We start from the raw sequence: 20,728 nt of genomic DNA, 5'->3' as shown, positions 1-20,728 counted from the left end.
AAGGCGGTTCCTCTCCCTGAGCAGGCACTGCACCTGTTTAGTCATCCAAGGCTTCTAGTTAGGATAGACTCTGATGTGCCTGTCCACAGTGGTGATGTCTGTGCAGAACTTTATGTAGAACAGGACCACTGTGGTGTGCTGATCCAGGTCCTGTTGTTCAAACACCTCCCAGTTTGTCCTGTCAAAGCAGTCCTGCAGCTGCTGAGACGCCCCTTCAGGCCAGGTCTTAATGGTTCTGGATGTGATGGGTGCACTTCTTCTGAGGGGCTTGTATGCTGGTATTAAGAGCAGAGACATGTGGTCTGACAGTCCCAGATGTGGTTCTGCCCTCACCCTGAAGCCCTGCTTGATGTTGGAGTAGAACCTGTCCACTGTGTTTTTTCCCCTTGTTGCACATTTAACATGTTGATGTAATTTAGGGAGAGCTGTTTTTCAGTCAATATGATTGAAATCCCCTGCTATGATGTGGATGGCTTCAGGGTGCAGGTTCTGTTGACTGGTAATGGTGTCATGTAGCAGTTCAAGGACTTCCTTAGCACTAGCATCTGGGGCGACATGCACGGCTGTAATAAAGACGGCAGTGAACTCACGAGGCACATACTTTGGCCTGCATTTTACAGTCATGCACTCCAGGTTTGGAGAGCAGTGGCTGCTCATAGTCTCAAGCTAGGTTTACACCTGCACAACTTTTTGCCACGATGTCGTCGTGGCAAGGCGTGCCAATCTGGAGTCATGAACCGGCAGGCTCCCGCACTGTTCACGACCAGTTCACGGACAGTTGGCGCACAGTTCACGAATGCGCCCGTCAGTGTTGCAAACTGGCACGACGCATTCACACATAGTTTACGCATAGTTTACGAGCTTCCCGCATTGGCCCGACGTGATTGCATGCGCAATTACGCACGTCATATTCAAGTAAAAAGGGGGCTTCCCCAACCCCAGGTCATTTTTGGATTTGCTGTGGAACAGACAACATGCTAAACGCGAGAGACACCATCACTGCGGAGAAGAGAAGATCCTGTACCTGGCAGCTCCTCTGTGTTGAAGAGCAGCAGAAAAGGCGCTGCTGAGGGCCCCGAGCTGAAGGGGGCCCCAACGGACGGCTGACATCACTCAATTTCAATGACAAATTAAAGGTGCTACACTTGATATTGCAACGACAGTGTGTCGAAAATCCCCGGCATGGGGCCCTTTTCTGGGTACTCGCCAGTGGCCACGACTGGCACACATTGTCCCAACGCGTTCACGAACAGTTGGCGCATTGTTCATGGCCCGTTCGCGATATTTTGTCGTGACCAAAATTTTGAACATTTCAAAATTCTCATCCCGACATGGCACGCAGTCACGACGGGTTTACGCACACTTCACGCCACGTCACGCCACTGTAAGAGTAGTTTGCGACTCAATTCGTGGCAATGTGTGCCACAGAATCTTTCAAGTGTAAACCTAGCTTTAGTCTCAGTGCACCAACTGTTGTTAATGTAAACACAGAGTCCCCCCCCCCGACTCTTGCCAGAGTCTGTTTTTCTGTCCCAGCGGTGTAGCGTGTGGCCTGCCAGAGTCTGATCAGTGAACGGAGCCAGGTTAATCTCCGTGAGGATTAGCACGCAGCAGTCCTTCACCGTGTTGTCAGTAGAAACCTGGAGCCTCAGTTCATCCATCTTGTTCGCGATGGATCTTGCATTTTTGAGGAAAACGCTGGGAAGTGGTGGTTTGTGTGGGCACCTGCCCCGGCTCTCCGTCAGCGCTTCCTCCTCCTCTCCACTGGGATGGTAATCCACGGTCCGCCGGGACTTCTGGCCATTTCTTTAGGGAGATTTTGAGAGCTGATAAAATCCGCTGTGATAATAATTTTTCTGCACCAACCCAACTGTAGGAGGTCTTGCGGTCTGGAATGACTTCAGAGGTGCAGTGTCAAGTTCAGGATGCTGTATGTTCTTCTTAAGTTTGTGCACAAGATGTGGAAGTGCAAACAGTGTGACACACTGTTGCCCACTCAGAAACACTGTGGCTGATTCAAAGGGCTCAAGGACATGGTTCAGCTCCTCAATGAGATTCCACTGCTCAGGTTTAAGGTCCAGGTAATGTTTCCCTCTCTGGGTCACAGCTGGGACTCAGAGTGTAGCAGTCACCGGCCATCTCTGTTCTTGTAGCCTGGACATCATGGCATAAGTGTTGTTCCACCGTGTGGAGACATCTTGAACCAGCATGTTGTCCTTGAAACCCATTTGCTTCTGCTTTTCCTTCAACTTGGTGCATGCCAGTTCACTCTTTTTGAAGTGCTCAACAAGGCTTCTTGCAGCAAAGACACACTTGGAGATAGCCTTGTGGAATTTCAGTGAGCTTTGCACAACCAGGTTGAGGGAGTGCCCTGCACATCTCACTGATGCCCATCCATGTTTTCCTTCCAAAATCTTTGCCGCTGCCACGACATTGGCACCATTGTCGTGGACAATAGCCTTGATTTTCTCTGTTGCAATGCTGAACTTAGTCATCACCTCCTCAATCCACTCTGCGATATTTTGCAGCCGTATGTCTTTCCTCGAGGGGCATTGTTGTCAGGCAGTGGGACATCATGTTCCAATTCTTGTCAACATAGTGGCATGTCACCCCCATATAAGCCTGTAGAGATGCTTGTCCAGATATCAGTCATGAGTGCAATACTGTCAGTGTCTTGTAGAGCCTGCTTTATCGTGGCCTTGATGTCTTCATACTTTTTCTCCATCTGTTTCGTGAAGAAAGTTCTGTTCTAGATGGAAGCTCGTATTTGGGATGGAAGGTTGATATCATGGCTTCAGCTGCTTGCTCGGGGCTACATGATGACACTTTGTAGATGAATTTGTCCATGCGAGACTGAGATGATGTACTGAAAAAGAGAATATTAGTTAATTGACATGACTAAGACTAAATGACATAAAATAGTAGGTTCATGGCTCTGCATTTAAAAACCCTGAACTTACAAAGCTGACCAAATTCACTGCCTTCACGTCACAAATTCAGAATCCCACCAAGAAATTTTCTTATTTCTAGGTAAAAATATACCATTACACTTGATAACACACATCACTTAACATGTTAGGTGTTTTCCCCACGTTTCAAGTAAAATTTATTTTGTGCCGAACAAATTTTAAGTTGATAAAGCTGCCAATAGAGCAAGTGTTTTTGTTTTATGCTTTTCATCAGTAGAACAATCTTGTGCAACTGGTAGATTTTTCAAATGAAGACATCTGTGAAACACGTGCCTGTAGGGGGCTTCCGCGGACGCGATGGAGTGAAGACTTTTGACTAAAATTCCATAAAAACGGATAAAAGTCAACAATCTTTTTTGGTATTGACGTTCCGAGGCTATCATAGAACACAGGACATCATCTGGCTTTTGATTTTTTTGCATTTATGGCGTATCAAATTTGCGAAAGTATAAGTACGAGGTTACAGCTAACTCGAGCTCAGCCGCGGCGAAAAGTTCAGACAGAGCCCAGGATAAGTCGCCAACGCAGCGGACAGCTAGCATGGATGTCAATGCAGTCAAGACGGACATTCTACAATCCCTACGAAATGACATCGCCACTGTAATCAAGGAGGAAATGAAGAATGTGTTGGCGGAGGATTTTGCAACTCTTCGAAAGGAAATACAAGAGGCGAAAATGGAGATAAACAGAAACACCTCCGCCATCCGAGGTGAAGTGAACGAGGTGAAAGCTAATGTGAGCGCTATGGAAGCAGGCTTGTCTAAGTGGGCTGACCACACTGCAGAAATGCAAGCAAAAGTTTCAACGCTTGAAACACAAGTCACGGCGCTTAAAGATAAGTGTGAGGACCTGGAGGGGAGGATGCGAAGAGGCAACATTAGGATTATTGGTGTCCCGGAGCAGCAGGGATCTACCGCACCGGAGGCCATTACTTCGCTCCTCAAAGAAGTATTCCAGTTCAACAGGGAAGTGCGAGTCGATCGCTCCCATCGTAGCCTGACCAAAAGAATCCCCGGCGGCAGACCACGGGCAATCATTGCCAAATTGTGCAACGAAGGAGATGCCATGGAGATACTGCGGAGAGCGCTCAGTGGTAAACTCGGCTACAGAGATCACCCAATCTCCATATTCCCGGATTACACAGCCAGCTTCATGAAGCCAAGACCACTTTCACCAATGTCAGGAATATCCTCCGCGACAGACGTGGAGTCCGTTATGGGATCCGGTTTCCTGCGAGGCTCCGGATCACCTACAAAGATGTGGAAAGGGAGTTTACCGACGCCACCGAAGCAATGGACTATATTAATGCTAATATCCCTCCACCTCCAGTCGAAAATGAAGCTACCTCAGATGATTGACTGGTGATAGCCGAGGTAACGAGTAATCGTCTATAAGAAATTTATGTCTGATGTTTTGTCAGTTGCAGGGGCCGAGTCAAGCCGTAGTTATAGGCAGGCCTATATTTTGCGCTTATACGTGCACCCACGCGCATCTTCACAGTAACCAATGCCCCAAACCAGATTTTGAGTGTTTTTCAGCCGTTTCAGCAGTTCTGTTTTGGGGATTGTTAAGTTATGTTCTTTTGTTTTTTTTTTTTTTTGTTCAGATCCCATTGTTCTATGGGGATTACAAAATTTCAAGCTTGTTTTCACTTAATGCAATGCTCTTATGGAAACAATTATTGATCTGTGTTTGTCAACAATTCACTGGATGCTTTTGTATTGTTAATTTTTCAAGTCACCATCTTGGGCATTTTTGGGCTCATGCTTTGTTTATCATTACAAGGACATATCTTCTACATCCGTACCTAAAATATCTAATATGGGTTCCTTAAAGGTTATAACTTACAATGTTAAAGGACTCCACAGTCCTATAAAACAAAAGAAAACTTTGGGCCAATTAAAGAAAGAAAACTGTCATATTGCGTATCTTCAAGAAACCCATCTATCTGATACTGAGCATAAAAAATTGAATACTTCATGGGTAAATCAGGTTTTTTATTCCTCACACCAATCTGGCAGGAAAAGAGGTGTGCCATTTTAATTAACAGGCAGATAAATTTCACATTAACCTCCACCTTTAAGGACCCATCAGGTAGATATATCTTGGTCAATGGATCAATTGATGGAGTGCCGGTTTCCCTCCTCAACATTTATGCTCCAAATAATAATGAACCCAATTTTATGCATAATATTTTTAATTTGGTGACTCAGCAGAGTACAGGTACCCTTTTACTTTAATTCTGTGCTGTCCATTTACTTGGATAAGCAGCCTAAGTCTAAAACTCCATTATCTCACAGTGTTTCCCCTAGGATTGGCCCCCTTGCTGGGGGGGGGGGGGGGGGGGGGGGGGGGGGGGGGGGGGGGTGTTTGGGTCGGTTGTTGTCACCGTCGTACAATAACTCCAAATAAGGAATTTGAATCATTATATGTTCTTCTTTTTTCATTTCTAATTAGAGCTGGGCAACGATTAAATTTCTTAATCGCGATTAATTGCAGCCCAATCCTGGAGTTAATCGCGGTTAATCGCAATTAAAATGGCTCATTTGAAGTCTGCCGATTCCATTCAAAATGTGTGTGTGTTACATAAATAATTTTACAATTGATCAAATATGATTTATAATGGCTTAATAATGGCTTTGAAGAAAAACCCAAATCAAACCAACAGAAGACAACTGGCCTACTCCACACAGCATCCGACTGGCAGCTGCAGGTCGACCTGGGGAAGCAGCTGAGGTTCCCCCAGCACATTGCAACAACTACCCTCCGCCCAGATATGATCATGACCTCTCAGTCTACAAAACAGCTGATCATACTGGAGTTGACAGTGCCCAGGGAAGAAAACATGGAGGAAGCAAATGAGAGAAAGAGGGCCAAGTACCAGGAACTGGTGGAGGAGTGCAGAGGGGGAGGCTGGAGGACCTTCTACGAGCCCATAGAGGTAGGCTGCAGGGGATTTGCAGGACGGCCCTTGTGCAAGGTCCTGAGCGGCCTGGGCATCGCAGGAGCGGCAAAGAAGAGCGCCATCAAGTCCGCCAGTGAAGCCGCCGAAAAGGCCACCTGGTGGCTTTGGATGAAGAGGGCAGATCCGTGGGCTGCTACTGGGACGCAAGTTGGGGCTTGATCACAGTTGGGAAACATCACTGATGATGTGTCCCAGTGCATCCATGAGGCGTTTCTTTAAATAGCAAAATACCAAGTCTTTACCAAGATTGCCCCCCAACACACACACACACACACACACACACACACACACACACACACACACACACACACACACACACCAATGGCAGAGCAGATGAAAAATAGAAGTTTCTTATGAGAGCTCGCTTCCTCAAACTTCATCCTATCTCCAAGAGAGCCTAAATCCAGTCACGCCAAATTCTGCCTCCTACTGACCTTTATTAAGCCTGATTGTGTGTTGAAGGGAAATGTACTTTATTTTGCGTGTTTTCGGCTCCTGAAAAACGCCCAGCTGGCCGAAACGCTGCACCGACAAAACTCGCGATTTAAGTTTCACTTTCATTTTCTTCATATTTGCGCTCCTGATTTCATACCAGCATTTTCCTCCTGATTTTTCTGATAATTCGGCCGAGTTCAATATGGCAAATAATGAGGAATGGACCGTGTTTCACCGCTAAAAGCGCATGTGTGTGTTTCTTTTTTTTTTGACGCTCAGCTGGAGCGCAGTGAGGCTGTCCTCCTCGGGGGCAGGACAGGTTCGGCTCGCGGCGCACGGCGCCCCCCCTGCGCGTTGTGTGCAGCAGTCAGATGGGTTCATATGGGAGGCGAGACACTCCGTGCGCGGCGCTTCCGCGTTCAGTGCGTTTCCCCCGTACGGCACTCGCTGCGGCACTCCACTGTGTCTGCTCCCCCCGTCTTGTAAACAGTCACACTGTTACCGCCCCCACCCCCGCCCCCCCCCCCCCCCCCCCCCCCCCCCCCCCCCCCCCACACACACACACACACACACACACACACACACACAAACACTAGTTTGCAGTGGTGCGTCTCTTGTAAGGACAACATGAGGAGCGGCCTTTATGCAAGTAACAACTATTTTAATTTAACTTGACCTTCTAGGGGGGGCGGGGCGCCCCCCTAATATAATGGTAGGGGAAACACTGTCTCAAATGAACAGGGTTCTTAAGTACTTTATAAAAGAACTAGAGTTAGAGGACATTTGGAGAAGCAGATTTCCTAAGAAAAGAGACTTCACTTTTTACTCACACAGGCACTCTTCTTACTTCAGAATAGATATTTTCTTTACTCCAAAAGCTGAGGAACACGGAATAGAAGATATTAAAATTTTACCAATAACTTTATCTGACCATGCTTCAGTAGTACTGAAATGGGATTTGGGTCAAACACCAAAGATAAAACATTGGAGATTAAATGCCTCACTTCCAAATGACAGGGAATTTTTAGAGTTTATAAATATAGAGTTCGATAACTATTTGGATTTGAATGCTACTCCTGAAATATCGCCTCTAATCTTATGGGATTGTGCCAAGGCTTACCTTCAAGGTCGCATCAAATCATATGCGAGCGCCAAACGAAAGGAGGCGAGAAAGTGCGAATTACAGGAAAATATAAAAGGCTTGAAGCAACAACACAAAAAAACACCAACCACCAATTTACTGAGAGAGCTTAAACTTCTTCGGAGTGATCTTGATCATTTGATTACGGAAAAAAATAGAAGGTTCTTTAAGATTCACTAAGCAAAAATACTACGAAAATGGTAATAGGGCAAGTAGATTGCTTCCAATGAGACTAAAGAAACAGCAATCCTCAAATATGGTACAAAAACTAAAGGTAGGAGAGACAATAATAACAAAATCAGATAAACTTGCGGAAGCGTTTGCTAATTTTTAGAAATCCCTGTATGAAAATTCGGATACGTGTAAACATGACAATTTACTGGTAACATTTTTGAAAGACATTAATCTGACAGCCCTTTTAAAACCTATGGCCAAACAACTTGGTGAACCAGTTAAAATCGAAGAAATCCAGCAAGTGATTTCTCAATTAAAAAGTAACAAAAGCCCTGGCGCAGATGGCTTCATTAATGAATTTTATAAAAAATTTAGAGAAAAAAATTACCCCCCTGTTGCTAAACGCCTATCATTGTGTATTACAATCTGGGACAATGGCTCCCTCCTGGAACGATGCGACAATTGTTGTGATTCATAAAGAAGGCAAAGACCCAACAAACTCTCAATCATAGAGACCAATATCATTACTTAATACAGACTTGCGCATTGTGATGTGGATCCTTGTTTGCTGTTGAAATGATGGCACAGCCGAAGGTAGATGGTGTTGAGGGTTCTTTTATTTTCCCAAAACGTAATCCCAAAGTGAAGAAACAAAACGACAAGCTCAAAACTATTTACAATATTTACACAAGGAATAGGAAGGAAAAGGAAAATTCTCACAAAGATCACTGGCTTTCTGTTACCTCCACTGTAACAATGCAAAACCAATGCTTGCAGGCTCCCACTCTCTCTCAGTCAGAGGGAAGCCTGACTCTCCCCCACAGGTGGAGGTTGGCCTCCTTTTAACACCACAGGCCCCTCCCCTCCAGGTAATTAACCACAGAAATAGAGTTTTCTTCAACAAAACACAATTCATCTCCATAATAAATTCATGATAATTTGTCCAAAAATATGCAGAAACAAACAGTCATACCACTGCATCTCCCAGTACGTCAGTAATGAAAATAAATTATTTTCATGCCGAAATCGGCACCTTTCGGTGGTGTCATCATGACGTCACTTCCGGGTTTCCCCATCTGATGGGCTATAAACAGGACGTGAGCACGGCGCTCGGTTTGCCAGTAGGAGGACGTGAATGGGACGTGAATACTAGTGAAAAAGTTTGCAGGGTGAAAAGATTATGGCAGGAAGATGATTTGGCAGTGGTCGAGTGAGCACCCACGACTACTGCGGTGAATAACAATGTCCAAATATGCGGGGAACGGAGCAGACGAACGGGAAAAAGACACAGGTGAGTGTTAATGTGTGTTTTAATGAGCGCCAGCGCTGCACCGCGGCCACCGTCAGAGTGACTCTGTCACACACATACTCACAACAATTCTTGCTAAACGGGTCAGTAAAGTTGTCACAGAAATAATAAGCCCTGATCAGACTGGGTTTATGACAGGGAGGCATTATGGAGACAATGTTCGCAGATTGTTAAATATAATGTCATTTTCAAAAGACATTCAGGAAGAAGTTATGATTTTGTCTCTCGATGCCCAAAAGGCATTCGACAGAGTATCCTGGCAATATTCACATCATACTTTAGAAAGATTCCACTTTGGTCCAAACTTCATAAAATGGGTACAAATTGTATGTTCAAACCCCCTCGCTTCGGTAAAGGTGAATGGCACAATGTCAATGAGATTTTCTCTGGAAAGAGGGTGTAGACAAGGATGTTCTCTGTCTCCTCTCTTGTTCAATATTAGCTTGGAGCCTTTGGCACAGTTAATTAGAGACAATCGTGATGTAAAAGGAGTGGTAGTAAATGGTGAACAACATAAATTGTCTGTATATGCAGACGATGTACTACTGTACTTATCTGACCCAGTAACAACAATTCCCTGTCTGAAGCAGCTAATCAGTAATTATGGATTTCTTTCAGGATATAAAGTCAACATGGACAAAACATTACCCATGGATATATCGGGCAATGTATCTCAAATTGTAATAGACAGCAACGGATTTAAGTGGCCAAAGGATGGCATAAAATATCTTGGTATTCAAATTCCTCCATCTATTGATGGTCTGTATAATGCAAATTATAAGGCTATCATAGAAAAAATCAAAACAGGCCTCCAACGATGGACGGTCCTGCCTCCGACCATTCTGGGTCGCATTGAGAGTTTGCGTATGAATGTTTTGCCACAGCTCTCATATATTTTTCAGACGTTGCCAGTTAATATCCCCAATTCTACATTTGCAGAATTAGATAAGCTTTTCTCAAATTTTATTTGGAAAGGGAAGCATGCAGGAATTAAATTCAACATGTTGAAGATGCCAAAAACACAAGAATCAAAAAACCAAATCTTAAATATTATTTCTGTGCAGCTCAATTGAGCCCTTTGGTTGTATGGATGCAGGACCAGTCTAATACACAATGGCTCAATATTGAAAAAAGTCTTTGTGATGAGACGGTTGGCAGCTTAGCCTTTTTCTGATATCCCCCTTAAAGATGTAACTATGGGTGTATGGACTCGGACAACTCTTAAAGGAGCACAGCGCAGTTTGCTCGTTTTATGCGAAACACCGACCCCTGCAGGCCTTAGGCGTCACTGTAGCTTAGTGAAAAGCTCGTGTCTGTGGCTTGTGCCCATGTACGTGCACAGAAGAGGGGAACTCCTTCCTCGCTCTTTTAGCAGCGCTCGAGTAAAATGTAAGTTTCTTCTGCCTGGTGGGTCTGTGCTGGAGCTGAGGCAGTGCTAGAAGCCAGTCATTTCTTACTTTCTGGAAGCTCCATCCTCAGTCCTGCTCAGTTGTTGCTGCTAAGCGTCTGGCGGAGTAATGGCGGACAAAACGAAACTTAAGGATTACCAGGCCAGCGGGAGGCGCATTACGTCAGTCTCAGAGCGATTCGTACCCGAATCACTCATATATCTGTGCCTTCAGTGCCCTGCACAGGAAAATAGGAGCGACTGCAATCTTGCAAAAATAGCTCTTGCTGCCCATCAGGCAAAGGTACAAACGTGTGTGGGTGTGAATATTTGAAAATTTAATATTTAAAACTGCGCTGTACCCCTTTAAGATCTGGCGTAAGATAAAGCATATTTCTGGTATAACAAAAGAAATCTCCGCTTTATCAACTATTTCATCCCTCCAAGGTTTTACTCCTGCTCTTACAAATTTCGGTTTTAAAAGATGGTTAAATTATGGTATTAGTAAATTACATCATTTGATTGAAAAGGGCACTTTGAAATCCTTTGAGCAACTTAGAGAGGAGTTTTGTCTTCCCACTAGGGCTGGACGATATGGCCAAAAATTTTATCACGATATAGTTCATAATTTCGGTCGATACGATATAATTCTGATATCGATATAAATAATACAAAAGCCTCAGAAAAACTGTTAAGAATCATGTACATAATGTGCTACCTGTAAAACTAGAAATTATCTATCCAGGAAGCTCCTCCAGTAAAACATTTTAGAAATAAAAACTACAATAAATTAAATGTTTACATTTTATTTAAGAAATATGAAATCACTGCAAAATAAACGTAAGTTTCACCTTTTTCAATATAAATAGCTTTAACTTTACACTTAAATACAGTTATGTTATTTTTATAGATTCAAACAAAGTCGCTTCAACCAGGAAGAAAAATAAAAGTGCTCAGAATTACTGCAATAAACAGAAAAAAGAGTGAGCAACTCCAAACAAAAATATTACAGGGACAGGGAATTGAAATAACTGCCATACACTCACCTTTTCAATAGTAATAGCTTTAACTTTAAAACTACAATACAGTTTTTCTTATAGATTGAAAGAAAGGTGCTTCAAATAGGAAGAAAAATAAAAGTGCTCAGAGTTACTAAGGTTAAGTACAGAATTACTTAAGATTGTAGTGATTATGGTGACACTGCAGCGATCAGTCACTCGTCCTCCAACCAGTCCAACATGGAAAGAACTCACTGGTTTTGAGGGAATATCCAGTTCCTCTATATACTGTAAGTCTTGTACTCTCAAATTGTAAAAACATTTGAAAATTTAAACCACTACTCTTGGTTAGTGCACTTTTACTTATGCAATTAAAACTCTGTCATTAAAACATCAACTGCTAATAAACAAATTACGTTTGTTTACATCTGTAAAAGCCACGACTGAGGGAGAAAAAACACAGTGCTATATTAGTACAAAATTACAAACATTTCAAATCAAACAAACAAACTGGGAGCTGGTTCCACATGACAGGAGCCTGATAGCTGAAAGCTCTGCTTCCTGTTCTGCCTTTAGAGAACCTAGAACCTCCAGCAGACCAGCACTGAGAACCAAGCATTCTCCTGGGACAGTCTGGGACTAACAGCTGTTTAAGATATGATGTTTCCTGGTTGTTCAGGGCTTTATAGGTTAAAGCAGAACTATGCAACTTTTTTACCTCAATAAATGTTTTTCAGAATCCCTGTGGGGGTAAACAAGAACTTGTCACGGTGATTCACCGGTCCCTCCCCTCCCCCCGGGGTCTGTGTCCTGAAAACAGCGCTTGCAACTTTCAGAGGATCGGACCGACTACATCTCGCGAGAAAAAACCTGCTTTACGGCGCTCATACGGGAGGACAAGGATAAAAGCGCGTAAAACAAACATGACACCCTTGCTAGCGTTAGCAACGCCATCCTGAGGTGCTCACGGCTGGCAGAACCAAAAAGACAGAAAAAACTTTCTGTTGACGAGCGGAAAAAAAAAGAAACGGGAGTGAGACGGTCTCTGTATGTGGGGGGGAGTGAGACGGTCTCTGTATGCAGGGGGGGGGGGAGTGAGACGGTCTCTGTATGCAGGGGGGGGGAGTGAGACGGTCTCTGTATGCAGGGGGGGGGAGTGAGACGGTCTCTGTATGCGGGGGGGAGTGAGACGGTCTCTGTATGCGGGGGGGTGAGACGGTCTCTGTATGCGGGGGGAGTGAGACGGTCTCTGTATGCGGGGGGAGTGAGACGGTCTCTGTATGCAGATGCAGGGGGGGAGTGAGACGGTCTCTGTATGCAGATGCAGGGGGGGAGTGAGACGGTCTCTGTATGCGGGGGGGAGTGAGACGGTCTCTGTATGCAGGGGGGGGGAGTGAGACGGTCTCTGTATGTGGGGGGGAGTGAGACGGTCTCTGTATGCAGGGGGGGGGGAGTGAGACGGTCTCTGTATGCGGGGGGGAGTGAGACGGTCTCTGTATGCGGGGGGGGGAGTGAGACGGTCTCTGTATGTGGGGGGGTGAGACGGTCTCTGTATGCGGGGGGAGTGAGACGGTCTCTGTATGCAGATGCAGGGGGGGAGTGAGACGGTCTCTGTATGCAGATGCAGGGGGGGAGTGAGACGGTCTCTGTATGCGGGGGGGAGTGAGACGGTCTCTGTATGCGGGGGGGAGTGAGACGGTCTCTGTATGTGGGGGGGGAGTGAGACGGTCTCTGTATGCGGGGGGAGTGAGACGGTCTCTGTATGCGGGGGGAGTGAGACGGTCTCTGTATGCAGATGCAGGGGGGGAGTGAGACGGTCTCTGTATAGTGAGACGGTCTCTGTATGCGGGAGGGGGAGTGAGACGGTCTCTGTATGCGGGGGGGGGGGAGTGAGACGGTCTCTGTATGCGGGGGGGGAGTGAGACGGTCTCTGTATGCGGGGGGGGAGTGAGACGGTCTCTGTATGCGGGGGGGAGTGAGACGGTCTCTGTATGCGGGGGGGAGTGAGACGGTCTCTGTATGCGGGGGGGGAGTGAGACGGTCTCTGTATGCAGGGGGGGAGTGAGACGGTCTCTGTATGCGGGGGGGGAGTGAGACGGTCTTTGTATGTGGGGGGGAGTGAGACGGTCTCTGTATGCAGGGGGGGGGGAGTGAGACGGTCTCTGTATGCGGGGGGGAGTGAGACGGTCTCTGTATGCGGGGGGGGAGTGAGACGGTCTCTGTATGCGGGGGGGGGAGTGAGACGGTCTCTGTATGTGGGGGGGTGAGACGGTCTCTGTATGCGGGGGGAGTGAGACGGTCTCTGTATGCAGATGCAGGGGGGGAGTGAGACGGTCTCTGTATGCAGATGCAGAGGGGGAGTGAGACGGTCTCTGTATGCGGGGGGGAGTGAGACGGTCTCTGTATGTGGGGGGGTGAGACGGTCTCTGTATGCGGGGGGAGTGAGACGGTCTCTGTATGCAGATGCAGGGGGGGAGTGAGACGGTCTCTGTATGCGGGGGGGAGTGAGACGGTCTCTGTATGCGGGGGGGGAGTGAGACGGTCTCTGTATGCAGGGGGGAGTGAGACGGTCTCTGTATGCGGGGGGGAGTGAGGAGACGGTCTCTGTATGCAGGGGGGAGTGAGACGGTCTCTGTATGCGGGGGGTGAGTGAGACGGTCTCTGTATGCAGGGGGGGGGGAGTGAGACGGTCTCTGTATGCGGGGGGCAGTGAGACGGTCTCTGTATGCGGGGGGGGGGAGTGAGACGGTCTCTGTATGCGGGGGGGAGTGAGACGGTCTCTGTATGCAGGGGGGAGTGAGACGGTCTCTGTATGCGGGGGGGGAGTGAGACGGTCTCTGTATGCAGGGGGGGGGAGTGAGATGGTCTCTGTATGCGGGGGGGAGTGAGACGGTCTCTGTATGCGGGGGGGGAGTGAGACGGTCTCTGTATGCGGGGGGGGGGGGAGTGAGACGGTCTCTGTATGCGGGGGGGAGTGAGACGGTCTCTGTATGCGGGGGGGAGTGAGACGGTCTCTGTATGCGGGGGGGGAGTGAGACGGTCTCTGTATGCAGGGGGGGGAGTGAGACGGTCTCTGTATGCGGGGGGGGAGTGAGACGGTCTTTGTATGTGGGGGGGAGTGAGACGGTCTCTGTATGCAGGGGGGGGGAGTGAGACGGTCTCTGTATGCGGGGGGGAGTGAGACGGTCTCTGTATGCGGGGGGGGAGTGAGACGGTCTCTGTATGCGGGGGGGGAGTGAGACGGTCTCTGTATGTGGGGGGGTGAGACGGTCTCTGTATGCGGGGGGAGTGAGACGGTCTCTGTATGCAGATGCAGGGGGGGGAGTGAGACGGTCTCTGTATGCGGGGGGGAGTGAGACGGTCTCTGTATGTGGGGGGGTGAGACGGTCTCTGTATGCGGGGGGAGTGAGACGGTCTCTGTATGCAGATGCAGGGGGGGAGTGAGACGGTCTCTGTATGCAGATGCAGGGGGGGAGTGAGACGGTCTCTGTATGCGGGGGGGAGTGAGACGGTCTCTGTATGCGGGGGGGGAGTGAGACGGTCTCTGTATGCAGGGGGGAGTGAGACAGTCTCTGTATGCGGGGGGGAGTGAGACGGTCTCTGTATGCAGGGGGGAGTGAGACGGTCTCTGTATGCGGGGGGGGAGTGAGACGGTCTCTGTATGCAGGGGGGGGAGTGAGACGGTCTCTGTATGCGGGGGGCAGTGAGACGGTCTCTGTATGCGGGGGGGGGGAGTGAGACGGTCTCTGTATGCGGGGGGGAGTGAGACGGTCTCTGTATGCAGGGGGGAGTGAGACGGTCTCTGTATGCGGGGGGGGAGTGAGACGGTCTCTGTATGCAGGGGGGGGGAGTGAGATGGTCTCTGTATGCGGGGGGGAGTGAGACGGTCTCTGTATGCAGGGGGGGAGTGAGACGGTCTCTGTATGCGGGGGGGGGGGAGTGAGACGGTCTCTGTATGCGGGGTGTGGGGGGGGGGGGGGTGTTTACGACAGTGAGCTTTCACAGGAGGCCAGTAGTGGAAGCACAAGAGCAAAAGTTGCATAATTCTCCTTTGAGAGAAGAATTTTAATTTCTATTCTAGATTTAAAAGGACGCCAGTACAAGATAAAATTGTTCTGATGTGTTCTCTCTTGCTGATTCTCCTCAGAACTCTTGCTGCAGCATTTTGGGACTCCCTTATAGTAGGGAATCACAAACTACAAGGAGGGAACAATTGCATCGATTCATTTTTCAGCATGGCTTTGAGTCAACATGTTCTTGATTTTAGAGACTTCACAGGTGAAAAAAGGAGGTTCTGGAGACTGGTTTAATGTGGGCATTGAAAGATAGGTCCTGGTGTAAAGTCTCTCCCGGTTCCCCTCAGTGGTTCTGGTCCTGGTGTAAAGTCTCTCCCGGTTCCTCTCAGTGGTTCTGGTCCTGGTGTAAAGTCTCTCCCGGTTCCTCTCAGTGGTTCTGGTCCTGGTGTAAAGTCTCTCCCGGTTCCTCTCAGTGGTTCTGGTCCTGGTGTAAAGTCTCTCCCGGTTCCTCTCAGTGGTTCTGGTCCTGGTGTAAAGTCTCTCCCGGTTCCTCTCAGTGGTTCTGGTCCTGGTGTAAAGTCTCTCCCGGTTCCTCTCAGTGGTTCTGGTCCTGGTGTAAAGTCTCTCCCGGGCTGCTCACGGTGTTACTGGGGGTTAAAGCAACACCATCCAGGGTCACTATTTGTTTGGACCATTTGTCTGTCAGGCGTTTTGGGTCAAATGTAATAACTTCTGTTTTATCTGAATGAGAAAGGACAAAATTACGACTCATGCAGGTTTTTATGTCCTGGAGACCAGCTTTTGGTTTGACGAGTTGACCAGTGCCATTTGATATGATTCTAAAACGTGTCATTCATGCCGTAACACAAGTTTTTCTGCAGATGTAACGCATTTGCAACCATACTAAGAGTGGTTCTTTTCTCTCTGGCTGTCTGGTGTGCTTGGGACAGATGGGGCACACAGGGAGACTTCACCACCACCCAGCCACTTCCTGCTGTGAAGGTGAAGCTGTTTACTGAGAGCACAGGAGTGCTGGCCCTGGAGGACAAGGAGCTCGGGAGGGTAAGAGACCAATAAAGCCTTCATATGTGTCAATTTCGCTTTTATTTCTCATTTTGTTATTGTGTGCCATCTTTTAGGTTGTGCTCCACCCGACACCGAACAGTCCGAAGCAATCAGAGCTCCATAAGATGACAGTTTCTAAAGGCTGCGCCGACAGCGAGCTCAAGATCAAACTGGCCATCCGCATGGACAAGCCACAGAACATGAAGCATTGTGGGTAAGTGACAGTTTGAGGGCTAAATTGAGATATCTATGTTCTGTCTGAACTATTTTTAATTTCATATTCTGTGGGGCTCTTAATGAAGCAAAGCTCTGTAAGATCTGCAGGGCAGAAAACGCCGAATCCTTCAATTCATCCCAACAATAAAATCTATCAAAAAATCATTCCATTCCGCTCATACTTCTTTGAAAGTATCCTCGCTCCATATAGCATCTCAGCTCTCAAGCGACTTTATTTGGTCTGTGCTTTTGTGTCCTTGCATCCCAATCAGTGGCAGCTGGTGAAAAACGTTGTTGGTGGGGCTGGGATTTTTGGGCTTCATAGCCAGTGAAGATAGTTTCCATAACCATCCCAAAACCGTTGCATGTGACTCTGTAAGATAATTCTTTAATGACAGTATTATTCACTTGAGGCATTCTTAGACAAAACATCAATAACATATACCAACAGAAGTTTAGAACCAAATTGCAAATAATTAATTTATCACCTGTCAATTGACCATTACAGCAGGGCCCCCTTGTGGCAGGAACAGTACTTACCACACTCTTCACCTCCACTGCTCTAAATCATTGACTTCAATGCCAGACTTCACCACACACACACACACACACAAACACACACACACACACACTCCTGAACACAGAGATGGACTTCATTTCAGCCGATCGACCTGCAATCCCACAATTTGTGTGTGTGTGTGTGTGTGTGTGTGTGTGTGTGTGTGTGTGTGTGTGTGTGTGTTTGTTTGTTTTGGACTTGTAATGTCCTAAATATAATACTTTGGCTCCCTCTTGTGGTGATCTCTTCTTACAGCACAGACCTTGAAGGATGCACATCCAAGTTCTGCTCTCCAACAGAAGGAAAAAGAGTATAAAACTTTATAATCCTTAGAAGTAGCGAAAAAAAGGAATCTGTTTTAGAAAGACTGGCAAAGATCACATATTATGACAGTAATGGACACAGACAATGACTGGCAGTAATATATTATGGCAAAAATTAGCTGTGGCAGAGCTAATAGTATGTCAGAAAGAAATGGGAAAATTCATAATCTTGGTAGGAGCGTCATTTTACATTGGGTGGATCTGAATTTCTTCAGGGATTTCTTTCAGAATCCACTTTCATGGCCTAGTTTGTGCATGACAATAAAATAATTTCAATCAATCAATCAATCAATGTATTTTTGTATAGCCCAGTATCACAACAACAGCTGCCTCAGAGGCTTCAAGATGTTACATTGGTCGGTAAAAATAAAAACAGTGAATAAGCATAATGTTAACATGTCAAATTCACAGTAACGAGACAAAACGAAGCAACCACCGCCTTAGACCCTCACATCCGGCAAGAAAAAACTCCAAAAACCCAGTGGGAGAAGAAGAAATCTTGGGGAGAACCACAGTATGGAGGGATCCCTCTCCCAGGGACGGACAGCTTTGGCAACAGCTAGCATGAGACAATAAGAAGTAAAGCCTAGGACTATGTTGAGGACAGTCCGTTGGACGGTCCAGCACAGGAACTACGGATCCTAGAAGTAGAACTGAAGCCAGTCTGCGGGCAGCACCGACAGGAGTGTCCTCCAGGTCCGGACGGAGCTTGTTCGTAGGCCCTCGTAATAGTGGAGTCAGCAACTGAAACTGGAGAAGACTCCCCCTCGAAGGGGGGGACAGCCGGTGAAAAGCAATGAACGGACTAAAGGGAATAGTTTTAGCTTCCCTTCATTGGCTTCCTATTAGTTTTAGAATCCAATTTAAAATGTTGCTGCTGGTTTTTAAATCTTTGCACAATTTCGCACCTTCTTACTTAACTGAGCTGATTACGCTGCGTTCCCCACAAAGAACCTTGAGGTCCTCCAACCAACTTCTTCTGGACATCCCATGGTCTAATCTAAGATCTAGAGGGGACCGGGCATTTGCTGTTGCAGGCCCTGAACTTTGGAATACTCTTCCTTTTAATATCAGAGCTGCTTCCTCTGTTGAGTCTTTTAAATCATTGCTGAAAACCCACTTCTTTTCACTGGCTTTCAATTCAAGTTGATTTTAAGGCTTTGGTATTGTAATTTTATTGTATTACCAGGTTTTGTTTTTGTCTTGTGTTTAATGTTTTTTATAGTTGACCTTTTATTATATAATGGCGGTTTAACAATCATGGAAAGCACTTTGGGGCAGTATGTTTCTGTTTTTTAATGTGCTATATAAATAAACTTGAACTTGAACTTGAACTTGAATAACATTCAGACATTAGAGGACAGGGCTCAGTGCACCGTACTTCCCACAGCATTCTAGCTCCTGGGGCAGCTTTTAATAATGATGGTTTAGAGTCCCTAGCTGACCTGATCATAGGCTGCATCGAAGAGAAACGTCTTGAGCCTAACCTTAAATGTGGAGACTGTGTCTGCCTCTTTGACACCACTTGGAAGCTGGTTCCATAAAAACGGTGCCTGATAGCTAAAGGCTCTTCCACCTAGTGTCCATTTAGAGACTCTAGGAGTCACCAGTAACCCTGCATTTTGAGAGCGAAGTGCTCTGATTGGTTGATAAGGCGTTAAAGCATCTTGGAGATAGGTCGGAGCCATCCCATTTAGGATTTTGTAAGTGAGGAGAAGGATTTTAAATCTAACTCTAAACTCGACAGGAAGCCAGTGAAGAGATTTTAGAACGGGAGTAATGTGTTCACGTCTTCTAGTTCCGGTTAATAATCTGGCGCCCGCATTTTGAACCAACTGGAAGTTTTTTAATGCACTTTTTGGGCAGGCTGCAAGAAGGGAGTTGCAGTAGTGCAGTCTAGTGGAAACAAATGCATGGATGAGTTTTTCTGCATCGCTTCTAGGTAGAATGTTTCTTATTTTAGCTATGTTGCGCAAGTGGAAATATGCTGTTTTACAAGCCAGGTTGATGTGTGCTTTAAAGGAGATATCCTGGTCAAATAAGACCCCGAGGTTCCTGACAGTAGAGGAGGAGGATATACTGACGTTATCTAAGGTGATAATCTGTTCAGATAGACACTCTCTCAGTTTATGGGGGCCTAGTATAATGACCTCTGTTTTGCCAGGATTCAGACGGAGATAGTTCGTTGTAGGGGTGTCCTCAGATAGTCGACGATTCGATGATTCGTTCGAAGGGGCCTGATTCGACTGCCAATCACGCAGTCGAAGCATCGAAAAAATGTGGTTATTAAAGGAGGACCATTCCATTCCAGCTGTATGGGGGTGCTGAATGACTGATTTTACATAGAATTGCTTGGGGTTTTTTTTCCAAATAAACATGATATAAAGCCTATTTGATATACATGTTATCCTATCAAATACACTGTGGAAAAATTTACTTGTACTTTTATTCAATTTTCTATTTACTGTTTGTGAATTGAACCACCATGGTGAGTGGCACAATCCGATTTTGCGCAGAGCTCCATCACAGAGCAGCATCTCGGTGGTGATTTGGCTGAACTTTAAAAGGCTCACAATGTCGGAAAAAAAACAACAGAACTTTAGACCAAGTCAAAGATGATCCAAAAAAAGTCAAATGCAAGTTGTGTCCTTTCATATCACTTCACAACAACATGGCTTTCCGCCTTAAACGGGTAAATAGCCAGATGATTGGGCTAATAAAAGACGGTTCTGTTACTCAATTCTCATTTTTAATGCTGACTTTTATTTAATTGTAATATTTTAGGTTATTATTATATTATTTTTATTTATCTAAAAGGCTCATTCCATTTAATTTAATGTGTGTTTTTGCATGGACGTTGCGCTGAAACAGACCAACACAGTGCAATTAAGCCTATTTCATTTAATTTGAGCAGATAATGTGAGAAACTGTTTAGCCAAAAAATGTGAGCTTATCTGCAGAGATTATAGATATAAATAAATGACATGCTGTAGCCCGTTTGTTAGAAGAGGGTTTGGTTCTGGTCATTTGAACTATACTTCATTTGTTTGATGTTTAGAGCTACCGACACTTTGTTCCAGTCTGTGTTTCATTGGGTAGGAAAAAAAAAAGTGTTGTTTTACCCGCCTGCGCTGTTTTTTTTTTTTTTTGTTCGTTTTGTTTATTATTATT

General features: G+C 46.2%; 1 protein-coding gene across 1 annotated transcript in view; it reads left to right on the top strand.

Moving 5' to 3' along the window:
- Window positions 1-20,728, top strand: part of LOC115388277 (calcium-dependent secretion activator 1-like) — a 374,835-nt gene that overhangs the window by 129,749 nt on the left and 224,358 nt on the right. The window contains 2 exon segments of the mRNA XM_030091341.1: window positions 16,345-16,456; window positions 16,534-16,673. Of these exon segments, the coding sequence (XP_029947201.1) occupies window positions 16,345-16,456; window positions 16,534-16,673 (252 nt within the window).

The sequence above is a fragment of the Salarias fasciatus genome, chromosome 5 (assembly GCF_902148845.1).
Source record: "Salarias fasciatus chromosome 5, fSalaFa1.1, whole genome shotgun sequence".
In the NCBI taxonomy this organism is placed as follows: Eukaryota; Metazoa; Chordata; class Actinopteri; order Blenniiformes; family Blenniidae; genus Salarias; species Salarias fasciatus.
Note: the sequence above shows the minus strand (reverse complement) of the source record. Positions and strands in the feature narration are given on the sequence as shown.